General features: G+C 36.3%; 1 protein-coding gene and 1 long non-coding RNA gene across 3 annotated transcripts; both read right to left on the reverse strand.

The window, feature by feature from the left end:
* Positions 1 to 1640: 1640 nt before the first annotated feature.
* LOC137028627 (uncharacterized) lies at positions 1641 to 13343 on the reverse strand. 2 transcript variants are annotated; one of them, XR_010896183.1, is made up of 3 exons: positions 13289 to 13343; positions 7499 to 7620; positions 1641 to 4479 (listed from the first exon to the last, which is right to left on the reverse strand). It is a non-coding gene; the product is annotated as an uncharacterized lncRNA (long non-coding RNA). The 2 variants fall into 2 exon arrangements; XR_010896184.1 differs by lacking the exon at positions 13289 to 13343 and adding an exon at positions 8238 to 8348.
* A 2001-nt stretch (positions 13344 to 15344) lies between these two features.
* On the reverse strand, positions 15345 to 18433 carry hmgn2 (high mobility group nucleosomal binding domain 2). The gene is made up of 6 exons (XM_067397665.1): positions 18276 to 18433; positions 17134 to 17169; positions 16670 to 16699; positions 16531 to 16584; positions 16248 to 16310; positions 15345 to 16022 (listed from the first exon to the last, which is right to left on the reverse strand). Exons 1-6 carry the CDS (start codon positions 18288 to 18290, stop codon positions 15987 to 15989), a joined length of 234 nt encoding a protein of 77 aa, XP_067253766.1. The 5' UTR covers positions 18291 to 18433; the 3' UTR covers positions 15345 to 15986.
* Positions 18434 to 18566: the final 133 nt, after the last annotated feature.

Genomic DNA, 18566 nt, shown 5'->3' on the forward strand with positions numbered 1-18566 from the left:
TATTTGTATTAAGTCTTAATCAAGTTCGATTAAGACATCAGAATATGAGGAACATATTTTATATTTGTTAAATATCTTAAATATGAGGGAAGAACAAAACACTAAACTTGGTTAAGATATTTATCTGACAAAATTATTTGGAAAAAAGCAGCTGTGGGTTTTATTTTACTATGCATAGAAAATCAAAAAGTGCAGGAAAAAGCATACATTGACTACAACAAATTCGGTTATTAATATTTCATTGGTTTTCTCTCTCGATCATAATTCTCTGTATGAAAGCCTGGCCAAAAATGATGTCGGCACAATTTGTTATGTTTCATTGCGTTATTATCACAAATAAAACAATTGACTCCAAGCAAAATTCTGCTGACAAAATCTTTAATACTATTGAAAAAAAGGGTGAAGATCAATTTTCCTAGGCCGCTTTTGGCCACTGCTGCATGTCAAATCAAACACTAGGAAACGAGCACAAGTCAAGTTTAAAGGCAGAAATATGCAGAAACTGATTCATACAAACCCTGAAGAAAGAGAGAGAAGGAGAAATGACACGGATGACATCATGATGGCGTGTTTTCACTGAGCGGCTGACAGAGCAGATCCTGTGACCACACAGTGACCTTTGTCACGGTCCAGACTGAGCATCAGACTGCAGTCTCAACACTGACGCTCGTGCGCATCAGCGACGGGCACGCGACGGACCGGCACGTGAACCGAGTCCATAGACATCATGTCAACCCCGTGGGTGTGTATGCGTGCTTGTTGAGGGAGAAGAACAGAGATATGTGTGTCTGGATATACATGACCCCTACAATAATGACATGATTTACCTCCATGTTTTTAACAAGGTGCGATTTAGATCATTGGTTCTCAACTGTTTTTTCACAATGTTGTCTGAATCTGTAAAAATACTGTAGATCTTGATTAGAAGACTTTTCATAGATGACTTTCATAACAAAATACACTGCTGTTCAAAAGTTTGTGGTCGGTGAGATTTTTTTAATGTTTTTGAATGAAATCTCACCAAGGCTGCATTTAAAAAAAATCAGAAATACAGTAAAAACAGTAAAAATTGTGAAATATTTTTACAATTAAAAATAGCTGCTTTTTATGTGAATATTTTGTAAAATATAATTTATTCCTGTGATTAAAGATGAATTTTCAGCATCATTACTCCAGTCTTCATGATCCTTCAGAAATCATTCAAATATGATGATTTGCTGCTCAAGAAACATTTCTGATTATTATCAATGTTGAAATCAGTTGTGCTGCATCAGATTTTTTTCTATTCGTGATTCTTTGATGAATATAAAGTTCAAAAGAACAGCAGTTTTACTGTCACTTTTGATCAATTTAATGCGTCCTTGCTGAATATTTTTTTTTTGAAGAAAACAAAAAATCTTACTGACCCCAAACATGGGAAACATTCCCTTCCATTCATTTTGTTTTCCAAACTAAGTTGCATTTTATTATTTGTATTTAGCATAATTTATTTCCCTGCTGTTTGCAAAAAAAGGCCTGCTTCACCAGCTGAAAACCAGATTCAGGACAAGGTGAGATGATGAAAACAATTGAAACAGACATATGATTGAAATTAATTTAATGAAATATATATAGCAACATGTCACTAAACGATCTGTACAGACACACATAGAGCATCACGTGTGCTTCAATTCACATTTCAGCCTCATTCAATAATACAAAATCATATAAACAATATCAGTCTCACAACATTTCAAAGTCCTTCTTATAAATCACCATCAAAACATCAACCAGAAAAGGCCTCTGCTACCTCATTCTAAGGCATTTCTTTATCCCTTTTGAGCATTTTTATAAAGCAACCATGTGCATTACACTGCCGCCAACGTGATCCCCGTCCCTTTGTTTCACCATGAGACATCATGATGCTTCACCAGACAGCCAATGGGACGAGCGTGTTGAGGTTCATGTCCTAAGCCAGCATGTCAGAACTGCCCCAGCAGTATTTTTGGGGCAAATTTGCCCAGTGATCAGAGAGCAGAGCGGAAAAGGGAGGAGCTAAAGGCCACAGGCGGAATAACACGTGGCATGCAATGCGGCCTCGGCCTGTCACGGGACATCACATCTGCCCGGAGCATCCGAGCGAGCGCTCGAGAATACATCCGCTCCCCATCCAGAGAGCAGTGGTGCATTAACTGCTTGGTAATAATGGGAAAATCATGGTGAAATCAAATTAAATAGGTAGTTTGGATGCATTTCGCCATTGGGTTTTAAATGAAATCAGGAAGGCAACTACACCAATAAAGGGGTCCTATTATGCTTTTTTTTCCTTTAGTGTGTAATGTTGATGTTTGAGCATGAAAAAGCTCTGCAAAGTTATAAAGTCCCTCCAACAGGTGTTATTCTCTATTTTTGAACTCCCTGAAACGCCTCAATTGTAGTCTTGAGTTTTCTTCTGGGAATGAACACATCACAATATTCCTCATTTAAATAATTCCCGCATATGCAAAATAAAGGGGCGGAGCCTGGTTGAGTTAGTAGTGTGTTGAAACTTGCGGTTATGGTAAAGGCAACCATGTCCTGTGGGTGTCGATTCACAATGTAGTCAAAAACTGCATAAACAGAACATACAGGAACGCATGCAAGCTACAGAGTCAATGAAGACTTAGACGAGAGATTGTGCAAAGAGGTTAGAAAGTACTCTCATTTGTACAACTCCAGCATTATAGGATACAAATATATTCACATGAGTTGTAACTCATGGTAAGTGATTGCTCAAAACTGTGCATGCATGAGTCAAATGAAGTATACTTTCCAAGGCTGTGCATTCGGCTGTGCGCATACACTAGTAAAAAAACGTATATGAGTATACTTTAAAAAAAAAAAAAAAAGAAGAAAAAAAAAGAAAGTATACCCAGGGCTTTACCAACAGACTGGAAAGAGAGGAGCTGCAACAAATGTCAAATATGGGAAAAAATAATGTGTTTTTTGAACAAGCATGAAAACTTTGTCTAGTAGAGCCCAAAAACAAATCCAAGACTTGGCATAATGGGTCCTCTTTAAAGCTTAAGTGTATAAATCCGCAACCATATTAAACCAGATATATTATTTAGGTATCTAGATATAAACAATTTACCTTGTTTAGCAAGAAAGGTGTTCACATAAATTGAAGCCTGTACTTGTATAAGTGATTCAGGCCTAAATTGCTTAGCATTTCAGGGGAGCAAATGCACTTCATGATACAAATGTTGGATTTAACAGACATCTATTGAATGCGGTAAGTGGGTCAGACATGAAGCCAGAAGCAGCAGGCAGGATGGTAGACAAATATTGTGTGCAGATAGAGGAAGTTGTTGCCTGAGGCTATGCCCACTTCCTGTTCAACGGCACGCTTCTGTCGACAAGAAAACCTCTCATATGGTTTCGGTGTGGAACTCGACTCAGCGGGAATGACATTAACAGCAATGAGTCGGACAATTTCTGAGAACTGATTTCCATAACGTTCTTCTAAACTTCATGACTTGCTTCATGTTACTTGATCGTGTTCAAATTATTCACAGCTTTATTTGATCATTGTGTCTTAAAAATATAACAACATAAAGTACATTCATCATCATCACATTATCATAAAAGTATTAGAAACAACATATGGATTGGATTCACCAGCTTCAAACTCATGCAATTGCACATAGAAAAGAAAAATCAGTGGATTGGAGCCATTTGTCAGGACAAACAAGATGATATGAAGAGGTTTTTTGTGTTATTATGAAAGGAGCAAGTAACTTTAACAAAAGGTCCTCAAACAGTCTCTGTAGAACTGCAATAAATTTCCTAAAGTGTCTAACACAAGTGTAGTATTGTAGAGCAGTACCTCCACTATAAGTCCCCAAGGCTCTGGCGTTCTTCAATAGCATCTTTTTGAGGAAAATCTGAAATTAAACCAGCATTTCACCCTTGTGCAGTGGCCCTGCTTTCAATAGTTGCTTGGTACATCTCAATTGCAGAGGTCCTTCCCTTTAAAAGACATTATGGCTCAGAATTGAGCTCCATATCTAGTCATGCGCTGATGGAGCTCGAGTGTATTTTCCCAGCAGAATTGACTGACTCTCTGATGCATGTACCACGGCAGCTATCGAAACTCAGGCCACAACATTCAACCCCTTCCAGACCCCATTGAGAGCTAAACTAAAGCAAGAGAACTCCTAAGCAGAAGCCCCATGGTGTGTGTGTGATCCCTGGAGATCCAGCAGTTATAGAAAGGAGTAGCGTGACAGAGTCTGAACATCTTCAACATCTGAATATCCAGCTGAATCTTCAGTTTGGCTTGGTCTTCTCCGGATGCCGGAGAACACATCTTCACGGGGTGGGCTCATGGCGAACCTTCTCTGTCATCTGTTTGGCACTGTAGTAGGACAGGCTAAGGCCCATGATGGCCAGCATCATGGCGATCTGGTTGACGGAGCGGTCGTGCGCCGGGGCCTGAACCTCTCCTGCTACCTGCCTCTGCAAAAAGAATCGTTAACAAGGCCATCATCTTCTAAAAGCATTGAAATTTCGTACAATCATCTGACTTCCTCATAAAGACCACAATGTTCTGCTCATTTGTGCGGGTTACGCAGAATCATTAAATATTTATTGCCAATAAAGTAATGTTCAGACAGCAGGAGAGGAACAGCATTCTCATTGATTGGAAACAAAAGCATATGACGGCTAAAAATTATTCAATTCAAACTTTCTTTAGTGTGTAATGTTGCTGTTTGAGCATGAAAAAGCTCTGAAAAGTCCCTCCAGTGGGATTTATTCTCTAGATCAGTGTTTCTGAACTCCCTGAAATGCCTCCATTGATTTCTTGAGTTCTTCCAGGAACGAACACCTCACAATATTCCTCATTTAAAATAATTCATATACAGAATAAAGGGCCGGGGCCTGGTTGAGTTAGATAGCATGTTGAAATTAGCGGTTATGGTGAGGGGCGGGACATTTCCCCAAACACGCATGAAATAGTTGACCAATTACAACACACTGCTCCAGCTGACCAATCAGAGTGCACTGCACGTTTCAGAGGGAGAGGCTTCATAGAGACAGGAACTAAACAGAGCGTTACTGACAGACTGGGAAGAGAGAATCTTCAACAATATCAAATATGGGTAAAATTAGGTGTTTTTTTTGAACATTCAAGTATGAAAACCTATTATAGTAGAGCTCAAAAACAAAACCAAGACTTTGAAAAAAAAGAGCATAATGGGTCCTCTTTAAAGGGGACCTAATATGCCCCTTTTAAAATATGTAATGCAAGTCTCTGGTGTCCCCAGAATGTGTCTGTGAAGTTTCAGCTCAAAATCCCCCACAGATCATTTATTATAGCTTGTCAAATTTGCCCCTATTTGGGTGTGAGCAAAAACAGTTTTTTGTGTGTGTCCCTTTAAATGCAAATGAGCTGCTGCTCCAGAAGAGGGCGGAGCTTTAACAGCTCAACAACAACAAAGCTGGAGAATCTCACGCAGCCAAAATGAGGATTGTCAGTAACGGTGTTCAACTTTTAGAATGAAACTGGACGTTTCTGAACGATTAGTGGTTAGTAATCTTATGTGCAAAACCCGTATGGATGCCCACACCGTTTTCACTTGCAAAAAAATGTTGGCACCATGGGTGGTTTTTTCACATGTTTGCAGAGAAAGGTTTGCCAGAACAAAGTTACTGGGTTGTCCTTTTTCATGTTTTCAGGGTTGGTAGATGCACCGGGGACCCGATTATAGCACCTAAACATGGAAAAAGTCTGATATTCAATGATGTGTCCCTTTTAAGTCCACGTCATAAAAACAAGAAACTCTTTTTCTAACCACAGCTCGAGAGCTGCTGTTCCAACCACACGTTTCCGATGCAGTTTGCGAATGTTCGTTTGAACGATGGTTTCGGGAAACACTAAATTGTTGAGCTATGTTAGTAACGACGGAACTTGCGATGTTAGTTGGCCAACAAAGCTTTTGGGAAACGCATCCCAGAGCATTACTGACAGACTAGGAAGAGAGAAGCTGCAACTTGCAATGTCAAATATGGGTAAAATAAAGCGTTTTTTGAACATTCAAGCAGGAAAACCTATTCTAGTCAAGCCCAAAACCAAATCAAGAATTTGAAAAAGGGCATAATAGGTTCCCTTTAATGAGAGAGCGCAAAAATAATCCACATTCATCCACGAAGAGGTGCAAAGCCGAAACATAACCAAAACCGCAAGATGCATGCACTTTTATTGTTTTTAACAGTTACATAGTGTAGCTTTAATTAAATCAGAATTTAAAACCAGATAAAAAGGATTATGACAGTATTTGTAAGTGGAGTCTATAAAACGGTTCACTGAATGACACCACACTCAGCTTTAACAACCACAAACCTCAAGGCGATGACATTAAGGCGGTTTAACAAGTCTGTCTGCATTTTCCATTAAAGCAAGTAGGTTTAGAAGGGTCTAAGAATAGTAAGATGATAAATCTGCTTAAGATTAAGTATTTGATCATTAGGCAGGGCTTATCAATTAGGCTGCCTATTGTTTTTTTTATGCATTGCAAACATAATGATTCAGCTTTTTGTGATGCATTGAAAATAGTTGTCAAATTAAAAACTAATGAAAGGTTATTAAACTGGCTAACAGGAGGTTTTGGTCAAACTGCAAGAACAATTTTTAATGTTCATGAGTTTTAATATAAGTATTTGAAGTAATAAGCTTGACATTTCCAAAGCAGTTTTAGTGTTTGATTAGCTCATCTGACGTGAATCTACATGCACAATACATAAATCAATATATGTATACTTGATACTGTTAAAATCTGACCTATTGTGACACTATGGAAAAACTCAGTTTAATAGTGTTGCTACACCCCAATAATAGTCCAACAGGTAATACGTTTGCTATTCAAGATGGACGATTGATAATGTTTTGAATGTTAAAACTTTAAAAAGCATGTCTGTCAAAACAAATTAATCAAGATATTTGGTTGTTTACGACCATTCCCCCCTGTGGCTTTCGTGCTATTTTTATATTCCAAGTCGTGAGAATTACATCAAGCTCATGAGGGATGAATTTAAACTGGTATTTCCCATGTGTACATAGCTCTTCACGGTCATTGTTCATATAATTAGAGTCCAGTCGCTTTTAGCCATGAGGAATGCAGTGTAAAATCCAGACCGGCACCAGTCTGATCTTTCCAATGGACATTTACATGTCCCAAACTAACATTGCTTGCTCCCAGCAAAAGCCATTATGTAAGTGTCACACATGCATACATGCATTTTAAAAGGGGTCATATCATACTTTATCATTTTATTTTTTCTCTAATGCATTTTTTTGGTGAATAGGTTGTCGTGTAATTTGAGTTCTGAAAGCTACAGTACATTTTCACAGAACAATAAACTTTATCTCAAAAGACTGAGGAAAATGTGGTTCCTCATGATACGACACATTTATGCAATCCAAAAAGGTTCACTTTCACAGATTTAACCAAGTTAGAAGATTTGAACAAACACACACCTGCAAGAGACGGAAGTATCCAGGAGTCAGTCTGCCGAGCCTGATGATCATCGCTGCTGTTTTTGTGCACCACACGGATGAAACGAACTTCCCAAAGGGTTGTGCAATGCCGAGGCGGGAACCTGTAGACCGGAGAGGACGAGTCAATTAAAAAAAACCAACCAGAATGCAATGTATTGTGAATGTTTAAATAATTAGTGCACCAAAGGGACAATTATACAGCCATTCTGACTGAAAATCGTTAGACGAATGATACTTTAAACCTTGAAATGGCCCTTGCAAAGTTCAAAATAGGGGTTAAAAGAAAACACAAAAACAGTTTGTTTTGCCATAAACCAAATACGGCTGATGCAACGGCAAGGGAACGCTTCAAGCCGTAGGCAACAATCCTTAACAAATGCAACTCCATCTGACTTTGGTTTCATCTAAGCAGAGAATCACGTATGGGTGACGGTAATCTGTTGTCTGAAAATACATACTGTGCTGGTTTGAACCAGACCTACTCTGAGCCAAATAAGAAACATAAGTAAAACTCATCCAAAGCCTTCAAGGCACCAATACTCAGAACAGATCACAAAACAATTCGGAGTTTAGAACAACTATACGTTTTAGACTAAAGACTGCAAATTCGGTACTCAAATACAAGTGGATAAAAGGAACTAAAACTACATTAACCACTTGTAAAGTGGTAAGAGTGAGAAGGCAATGGTAGATACATGTCTGGGATGTATCTACCAACCTTGCTGCAATTGCACGCTTGTTCAGGAAAAGGAAAGACGACTCCGTTGATGTTGCTCCAAGGCAAACTCCAAAAACAGCTGGAATGGAAAAACCAAAGAGACCTTTAAAGGTTAGCAACGAAAACAGCCAAAGTTGGACTTTAAATGCAGAGACCTCTGCCAGCCAGACTGCAAACAGCATGAGCGGTCAGTGAATGAAGAAGCTGCTCCAAGAGGAAGTTCTCTCAGGAGCTCCGCCCTTTTATACAACCTGATCTCTTGCGATCAGATTGGTGGATTGTGTTGCTCTTTCTCTCTCTCTCTCTCTTCACCATGCACAGTTGTCAGAATGCATCATACGCTTTCTGGCTTGCACATGTACACGCCCATTTTGCCAACCAACACAATATTAAGGTACTATGAACTTGTCAGATATAATTTTCTCACTTACTGAACCACAAAAAAACTGGAGAAACAAGAATGACTTATAAACAACGAACTCACAATTTGCATTATACAAACGCATTTCAATCATATTCAACGTGTTTTCAAGATCATCCTCCATTATCCTGCCACCAAGTGAGGACGGAGTGACCGCATTACCCATCATTATGCTTCTACATCTCAGACCACATGGCCATGCACAGTGTTTTCGTTATGTAAGTCTATTCCACTTCACTGGTCTGAATTACAGAAAGCATCATTGTAGATTTTCCAAAGAATGATGTAACAAAAGATCATCTCATTGCGTAGGGATGACCTAATTCAGTATGGGGCTTTATAACTTTTGTTATTTTGAAGTAATCTAACATTTAAGGTGAAGAAAACAGCTTTAAGGAAATATAAAATAGATAATGTGATTTTATAGTTAGTTATCCTACACTCTAAAACAATGCTGGGTTAAAAACAACCCAAGTTGGGTTGAAAATGGACAAACCCAGCAGTTGGGTTAAATGTTTTCCCAACATGCTGGGCAGTTTTATTTAAATCAAACTATGGTTTAAAAATTATTGTATGTTTGGCTTAAAATTAACCCAAAATATGTTGGAAATTAAAATCAGACACATAATTACTAGAGGCAACAATAATAATTAAAAGGTAAACATTTATTAATAAGCAATTTTTTCATTCAACTTATTAATGTTCACTTATTAAACATATTAATAAATGTTATTTTCCAGCATACTTTGGGTTCATTTTAAGCGAGCAATTTTTAATCAATAGTTGGGTTAAATAAAACTACCCAGCAGGTTGGGCAAACATTTAACCCAACCGCTGGGTTTGTCCATTTTCAACCCAACTTGGGTTTTTTTTAACCCAGCGTTTTTTAGAGTGTAGTCTTTTCAATTAAAAAGAAGTTTGAATTGCTTGATTTCAGCAGAAGAGCCATGATGTGGTCGAGGGAACAATTTTCTTCTCTTCAGGGAGAAAAATGGTTTCCAGTGTAAATTTGTTATCATGATGGGATTTAATTAAGCTCCATAAAAAGACTGTAAGACAATGAAATTCTCATCTATTCAAGCATGAGTTTCTTATAAAGACAGATAATAAACGGTAGACCATAAATAACAGCCACAGGGATCACCGATGACCACTTCACTTTAGATGATCCTTCCAGAATAATTCAAAGTGAGAGTCATCATTGTTAGTCTGCAAGTCAGTCTTAAGTGCGCAATTAAAATGATGTGAATCCCTGAGGCTGGTCTTGTTGACACTTGCCATAAAAATCCAGCCATGCCTACAACTACTATACAAAACAACTGTAAAACCTATAAAACCATAGTTAAACAATGCTCTTAAATCTTTAAAACAAGATCTTTTTAGTAATTAAACCATGTTTAAGAGTTAAAGTACAAGGGTGAATCTCATAAAACAAGTCAAGAACATTTCATCCCAAAACCAAAGAGAAAGAAATAAGAACACATACTTGTAGAGATTTTGTGACATTGTCATGAATTATGTGTATTATGAGAGTATTAAGAGAATAACCACATATTTTATAACCACAAAACTAAAACTTTTGGATAGTAATCCGTATTTGGGGGGAAATGTTTCTTAATTTAAAAAGGTCAATGCAAAAATAGCACTCATTTTCCATGTGTAAAATATAACTTTTTTGTTTTGGGGGCAAAATGTGACTGGAATTCCTGATAATTAGTATTTTTTAATTAGTTTTTATCTGTTAAAAGGGTTTGAATGAGAAATCATCAAGCTTTGTTGTGTGCCATATCAGGATCAAAAAAGGACACAATCCTCCACAAAATAAAATTTAAAATGAATAAAACAGTAATACATAGCTACTACAAATCCAGAACTACATGAATCCCCCCAAAATATTGAACACATTTCTAAATTGACCTTGATTTTGAAGGGAAATCCTAGCACATCCCCCTCTTTCACTCTTTAACAAAGCCCTCATTGGAAACCCCCTCCCCCACCATCCCCACATACCCCGCCCCCATATCTAGCTCCGCCCTCACGTCTGAAACGAGTCTGGGGGCTTCCCTCCATTCGCATTCAATGAGACCAAAGCAGACGCTCACAGCATCCCTCACTTTACATTCGCTTGAGAGTCAGTGATGCTGCACAGCATTACATCATGGCCCAATCAGAGCATCATTCCCATTCCTACTAAAGCTTAAGCTCCGCCCTCATCCTAAGCACTCATGTTTGTGGCATGTGCTGGGTTTCCATGGCTTCCGCAACAATGCACATGGCTGCAGCGGCTCTGTAGCGAGAGCCCTTGGAAGTGACATCAAAACATTTAGCATCATCTAACATGTTTATGATGAGGAATCATGGTGCCAAATACAAAACATCAATCATCCACTGCGCAAGAGTTAACATGCTGCATGAGCACAAACGTATACATGAACATCTACAATATGCCTCATATGATGAACACACAAGCAGAGCTGGGTAGATTACTTACGAATTGTAATCAGTTACTGATTTGTAATCAGTAATATAATCTCACACATTTTTGGTAATGTAATCTTTTGGATTACATTTAGATTACTTTTGTGCTAATCCTTACTTCATTTTACATATATTGTAGGATAATCTTGTACTATTTTGACAGATACAAAGATACAAAAAATATATTCTATTCACCAACAAGAGCCTCAACAGATTCTTTTTAAAGTGTAATGTATGGGCAGTTAATACTTCAAAATACTAACACTAATGTATGTAAAAATTAAGTAAATTTAGAAAACAGCAACATTACAAAAACAAATATTCTTGTTGTTGCCGATTTCTGTGCATGACTCCACACTGCCAAAAAAACTCGAAGAATCACGAACGTATATAATAAGAAGAATATAAACATTAAAAAAAGATGAATCAATGAATGAAATAATTGATTCTACTACTCTCATTTGTAAGTCGCTTTGGATAAAAGCGTCTGCTAAATGACTAAATGTAAATGTAAATGTGAATTGCCACTTACTGCCATTGTGTAAATAATATGTAATCACGTAATCCATAAAAAAGTAACTGTAATCCGATTACGAGTATTTTAAAAAGTAGTTTACTCTAATTACAAGTACTTGATTTTTGGAATCTGATTACATAATCCAGATTACATGTAATCTGTTACTACCCAGATCTGCACACAAGATCAAGCACATCCTCCGTTTAGTTAATATACAAACTTGACGAAAATAACATCACATTTGTCACACAAAAATTACTTTACACTTTACCAACATGCAGCAACATGGCAAAATAGTAAGTTGTCTATGCAATTATGAAATCAGAAAGTCCGAATTGCACACAAGTCGTCAAAAGAGATGCATTTGAGACACATTTAAATACCAGGGGTAAAGTTCAAGCCATTTCAGCTGACCATTTGGATCACTCGAAACAGATAGCAACTGTAAACACTGATGAGGGGTCGGAATATTCAGCCCCCCGCAGCTCTAGATACGCGAATATCAATGGTCTAAACCAAACGGCTACCATTCACACATCTACATTAATGACAAGAAAATACAATTACATTTGCATGAGACGTTAGATCTCTAAAGCTGACACTCAATCAGTTGAAATGGCCCTCATCCGAGGACAAAATGTCCCTCCCAAATGTGCCACCCACAGGTTTGACCTGAATTTAAAAAAGCAATAATTGTTGTAGGAGTCAAATTTCATATAAATCCCAACAATGATCTGAGAAATCTTTCAATGCAATGCATATCTACTAATCTTGTCTATAAACAAAGATCAAATCAAAAATGTGCATATTACAACATAACCAAGCTATGTTTAGGTCAAATGGTACATGCATGCAATCAAAACTTGATTTCCAATTCAACAATGTTACTGAGCCACTTTACAGTGCAAGTAAACCATGATGAAATAACACTCTTATTTTCCTGGATTTCAGCATTTAATAAAATGTCTACAAATCAATCAATTCTCCCTTTTCATTAACTCAATTCCCAGTTGTGGGATGTCTTAGACCAACAATATTATATAAAGAAGATCCATAATGAGGTTTACAACACAGTAGTTTGGCTAATCTTTCCATATTTGAAGAAGCTTTCGCATATGAAACCATTGAAAATAAATAAATAATTCTATGCACTGCAAACAATGCTGCTGTTACTTAGAAATTGTCTTGTTTCCAGTCCAAATATCTATAAATTCTTAGATCAAGAAGCATTTTCTTGTCAAGTAAAAATTAATTTCTTGGTTTTAGAGTCAAAATCCTTCTTATTTGAGAACTTTAAGATATTTTGACTAGAAACAAGACAAAATCTCTAAGTAAGAACAGCATTTTTTGCAGTGTGTATAATCACAATAATAAGAAGAAACATAAAGTACATGTTCAATGCGTTTTCAAAATATTGCAAGTTTATGAGTGTAAATTCAGCACATTCCCTTTATTGGTGCAGGAAAATATCAGTTATATGTATCATTAGTTGCACCACATCATCATCAGTTATTGTAAAGTAAGATTTTTTTAAAAACGGGGTAGTATATAAATCTCAACTTGCGTTGACATATTTTTGCGGTTATTGCGCAAACATGACTGCCATGAAACTCACTCATCTTGTGTATTGCTTACCTGATAATGTGGACCGCGGTGAAAGTGCCAGAGAACTGAAGGTACACAATGTTCCTCCACATTATATATGAAGACCGTTCCGCCTATAGATTCAACAGGGGGTGTGGCTGAACGCGTTGAAGACCTTGTGGACGTGCAGACCCTCAGTGTTGATTGATGATTGTGTGTTTAGTTTACAACACAACTTGCACGTTTCCCTCGTCAAAACTGTCGTGTTGTAACATTTCAAACGGGTTTGGACCATCGTTGACATGTCTTCATTGATTTCTTATCGAAATGAAACGGCTATGTGTCGAAATCGAATTGTTTTGTCAATAAAACATGATTTACTCATTGTTTTATCTTCTCACTTGGTATTCAGATGCAAATTTGGATTTAGTTTTCATGTAGTAGTTCTGTCTGGTATCAACAAATTAGCAAACAGCACCTCAGCGAAAATACGCGAGGTTTTGAACATTTGCTTCAGAGTTTATGGGGTAAAAACATGTCTATTTACAGGTCTAATATATATATGTTGTATATATATATATATATTAGATCATAAACAATCAAATTAACATTTTTTATCAATTCGTGTACGTTGCCTGGTCAACCAACCGTTAAACCGTCTAAAATGTTGCTAGCCGTTGGTCATAACCGCTTAATGTGATCAAGCCGGGGTTTTTATTTTATTTTATTTTATTTTATACAAATTAGAAGGTCAATGATCATCTAGAATCCATCGATTATGTTCAACACAAGATTAATTTTCCAACATAAAATTATTTTTTCATTCATAAACGATCAAATCTTCTCAAGAGTGTTTGCTAGCACGTGTTTTCCTCTTACAAGGACAATGTAGAATCGGTCTGATATTTACTACAAGATCTTTGTGTTGTCCACTCTCAACAAGAAATACCTGTCTTAAAATGGTTTTATAATTTTGTAAACATCTCTGTTGGGCGTCAGCTCCAAGAAAGTGTAGGCCACATGTGCTTTTTCCAGGGAACACGTTCCCAATCTCATCTAATATTCTCAGAAAATAAAGTAACAAGATTTTTACACTAACTGTGTTTCACAAATTCAGATGATGCTGAGATTGAAACGTTTATTTGATCAATCATAGCTGAGAAAATCGAGCGATGTATTTTAGTTAACAACTAGAGCCACCTGCCGGACAGTGAATGAACTACCGTTTGAACCGTCTATTAAACAGCAGTGACATCTAGCGAGAAACGAATGTAACTACAACAACACCCTGCATGTTCGGTCACCGTTTTTTTTTTTTTTTTTGCTTAGACTGGATCAACAGATTTTGTTGATTCTGGAACAACATTCCTGTCTGAAAACTAACCCTACCCAAACTTATCCCTAAAGTCAGTGATGTAGAAACACCTAACCCTGGTTTTAAGCGTAAACTTGACCCTCAAATCTGATTTAAATGTTGATCCAGGAACGTTGTACTTGGTGAAACTACCCTGCATGCACATTACCTTCAAACACAATTTGTTAGATTTTCCAAATAAGAAATATGCAGTTACCTATTCTGGTAATTACTATTTAAGTGCATTTGATTGCAATTTGCTTGTAAGAATGCAACCTAAAATTCTCCAAATGCAATGTAATTTGCCATAATGAACTGGGTTTTAATACTAAATTGTTTTATATATATATATATATATATATATATATGTATAAAGACTTAAAGTGCAAAAGCCTCTTAAGTGCCATCTGAAATTTCCTTCTAAAATGAGCATTTTTATCAAGCTCGTATGTTCAGTTATTTCACTTTAATGGCAAATAGGTCTTTCATTGACATTAAAGTGAAATAACTGAACATAAACATACAAGCTTGATAAAAATGCTCATTTTAGAAGAAAATTTCATATATATAGCTGACAACATTTGAAGTTGATCAAAACCTTTCATCAAAGTTGTCCTAAATCCTTATGACAAGTTTGAACTTTTTTGATCCACTTCAAATGTTGACTGCTATATATATATAATATATATATTTATTATGAGGTCACCAATTGTAATTATATTTAGCCCATCACATGCAAAAGATGACACACTATTTTTGGACAGTTTTTTATTTTTTTATTCAAAACCATTTAAAACAAAGCATTTTAAGAGTCACTGAATATCCTTCCACTGTTTCAGAACATAACTTAATAATAAAAAAAAAAGACAAGTTCAGAACACACACCTCTAAAGAAATTGAAGGTTCACATTGTAAATTTATTTAACATTGTTGCCTTATTCATTTTTTTTTTCTTGTGACAATTTCATTGTAATTTCCTAAAAAAAGAAAACAGTATTTCTACGTTTAAATGCTAACAACATGGTGAAACCCCTCCTGAAAACATTTTAGAAACACTCTTAAGCTGCCTTTTGAGAATGTTTGGTGTTTAAAATCCAAAGAAAGAAAGAAAAAGATAGATAGATAAGCAATAAACAAACTTTAGGACGATATTCTTGCGTTTCGCCAACAGATTTAGCCAGGGCAAACCGTTTTGGCAAGATATAGACGCTTGATTAAAAAATGGGATACAAATGGATATGAATGAAATATAGTAACTCCTGTCAAATCAATCAGTACATCAAAAGCAAGTCAACAAGTCAACTATAAATTCTTATTATAAAACTTGGTAAAAAATAGTTATTTCAAACTGTACAGTCACCAAGTACATAGAAGGATCAGACACTCATTAGCTTCTCATTTGGCATCACCAGCAGCGTCAACCTTCTGTGCCTAAAGAAAAATGATAAAAAAGTCAGTTAAACAGTGTGCAATTATTTTATATGCTCCATTAATTAGTTGGCGTGTTATCTATGCCAGAGCAGATATACTGAACGAAAAGCAGAAGTTGAAACACTCAAGGGTCTCATTTATTTATCTGTTGCTCTTCTATGAGTCATCTGTGTTGATGTTGGTGGTTCAGAATAAAGATTTAAGCAAAGATGTTTTCACACACACCTGGTCTGCCTTGGCGTCACCATTTTCAGCAGGGTTGCTGCCCTTCTTCCCCTTGGCTGCCTTCTGTGTGACCAATGACAGAAAATATGATTGCAGAAATAATAACAGATACTAATCTGATGGATTCGGATGCATTTATACTCTGCGGTTTGATGGTTAACAAGTGGGCAAGGCATTTTGCCATCAATGGAACAAAAATCAATTACTAAATGGTCACAAGATATCATATGTGACATTATATACACATAATTCTGTATATTATATACATATATTACGTCCTTACCTTGGGCGCGGCGGCTTTTTTGGCCTTTGGTTCTGGTTTAGGAGGAGCTGGTTTCTATAAATCAATTCAGAAACTAATTAGACAAAGAGAAATTAGGCAAATATATATTTATTTAATAGATCCTAAAGATGATACTTACAGCAGACAACCTCGCGGAGCGTCTTGTTGGCTGCAAACAAATAAAATAAAAATATAAAAATAATACTTAATCAATAGCAATCAATCATGTAACCAAATAATATATTTTTATATAATGTGTATATATAATTATTAAATATTTAAATGTATACCAAATAGTAAATTATATTTCAACGGGAAAAAATATTAATTGGTAAATTTATAGTAAATTCATTTGATGTAAACTAATGTAAGCATAAATTAAAAATTAAGGCAGAGGTCGTTATTTATCAACCGCAAGCGGAACAAATGTACGCAAAAAAACGTTTTTATGTCATTTAAATGCAGTAATTCATATAAAAAAAAAAATGTTTTAAAAAGTGATTTACACTGAAAAGTGTTCTGCTTGAACTTCATGAACCTGATTTAAATTATAATATATTAATAAAAATATACAAATACTAATATATATATAAACAGACATACCTCCTCCTTGCCTTTGGCGGCCTTCTCACCATCAATCTGTAAAAGAACAAAACAAAACACAAAAGCGTTATAGATATCGAAAAAAAAAATATATATATATATTATATATAAACGCATTCGTCGAAATACACAAAATAGAAAGTTCTCAGTGACAGTTACGAGGCGTTACGTCATAGACGATACACCGCAGTTATTTTCCATAACGGATGACTTTATTTCTGCTCTGTCTTCCCGCGCATATTCAAATTCAAATCCGGGCTGTCAGTGCGCGCGGGCAAGACGGCTTCCTTTTGTTTGTCTGCATCACTATACGCGCCTTTTAAACGACCGAGAGCCGGTCCTTTTGTTTTCGTCACGAAAACACTGTAACTCGCATAAAAGCACACTGAATACCGAAATAAAATCTGAAAATTACATTTACACACGGTTAAAACGCGGATAACTAGTAAGGCGCCTTCTAAAGACACAGGTGCTGTAAAGATGGCAGCTTGACGTTTCGAGTAGGCGTAGTGCACATCAACAATGACAGGAGCAGCTTAAGTGACACGAAACAACAGTAAAACACATATTATGGTTAATAAAAATGACGTGAGGATCTATGATATACACGTTCGCAATCATATATCAACCCAAATTATTAACCAAGAGCTCTTTTTCGTGTTAAATTCCAACACAATCACTAATCTGCAGTGTGAAATTAATAATATCTTAGTTAATGTGAAGGATTATGTTGAGTAATACTAAAAATAGTTAGCAGTTAGCAGCATCTTAAGACATGCAAGTTCCCTCCTTTTTACAGTATCTCAGGCGGATCTTACAGGATGTTACGGATTTGTTTTGCTCGAATAATTATAGAAACAATCATGCACATTTGCAGGATACAGTATTAGTCGTTTTTAAAATGCTTGTTAGGTTTTATTTTTAGTTAAAAGTCGAGTTTTTTGGCCATGTTTTCGTCACTGCGCGGCAAGACTGACAGTCTGACAGTGAATATGTAAAATCGACTGTCCGCCATTATAAAACAACTACACGACCACAGCCGATAACAGCAACTAAAAATGTAAAAAATATAGGCACATGTGTACAAATAACAAAATTCGTGATTTTTTTCGGAAATAAAAAATATTATTGTGCATCCTTACCTTTCTTTTGGGCATCTTGACTGCAGAAAAACCCCGAAAAAATGTCAAAAATCAGAATATTTGTCTAAATAGTGTGCTCGTGAGCAACGGAACCGTGCACGCCTCACAGCGTCTCGCGTAAAATACAATAACGGCTGTATATGTTTTATTAAGTTTTTATATTGAAATTTAAGATAGAAACCGGTTTAAACCAGATTTTGCATATTCCGTGCAGCGATTGGCTGAGAGAATGATCACGTATCGTTGGGCGTCGCTTATCTCTTAAAGCAACAATGACAGAATTCCCCGGTC

This window comes from Chanodichthys erythropterus, chromosome 2 (assembly GCF_024489055.1).
Source record: "Chanodichthys erythropterus isolate Z2021 chromosome 2, ASM2448905v1, whole genome shotgun sequence".
NCBI classification, from domain to species: Eukaryota; Metazoa; Chordata; class Actinopteri; order Cypriniformes; family Xenocyprididae; genus Chanodichthys; species Chanodichthys erythropterus.

Bases quoted from the DNA above. Each gene is read 5' to 3' on its own strand.
- hmgn2 (XM_067397665.1), bottom strand. The intron at 16,700-17,133 runs GTATGTCTGTTT...ATTTGTTTGCAG, and splicing joins CCGCCAAAGGCAAGGAGGAG to CCAACAAGACGCTCCGCGAG. The intron at 16,311-16,530 runs GTAAGGACGTAA...TTGGTCACACAG, and splicing joins AAAAAGCCGCCGCGCCCAAG to AAGGCAGCCAAGGGGAAGAA.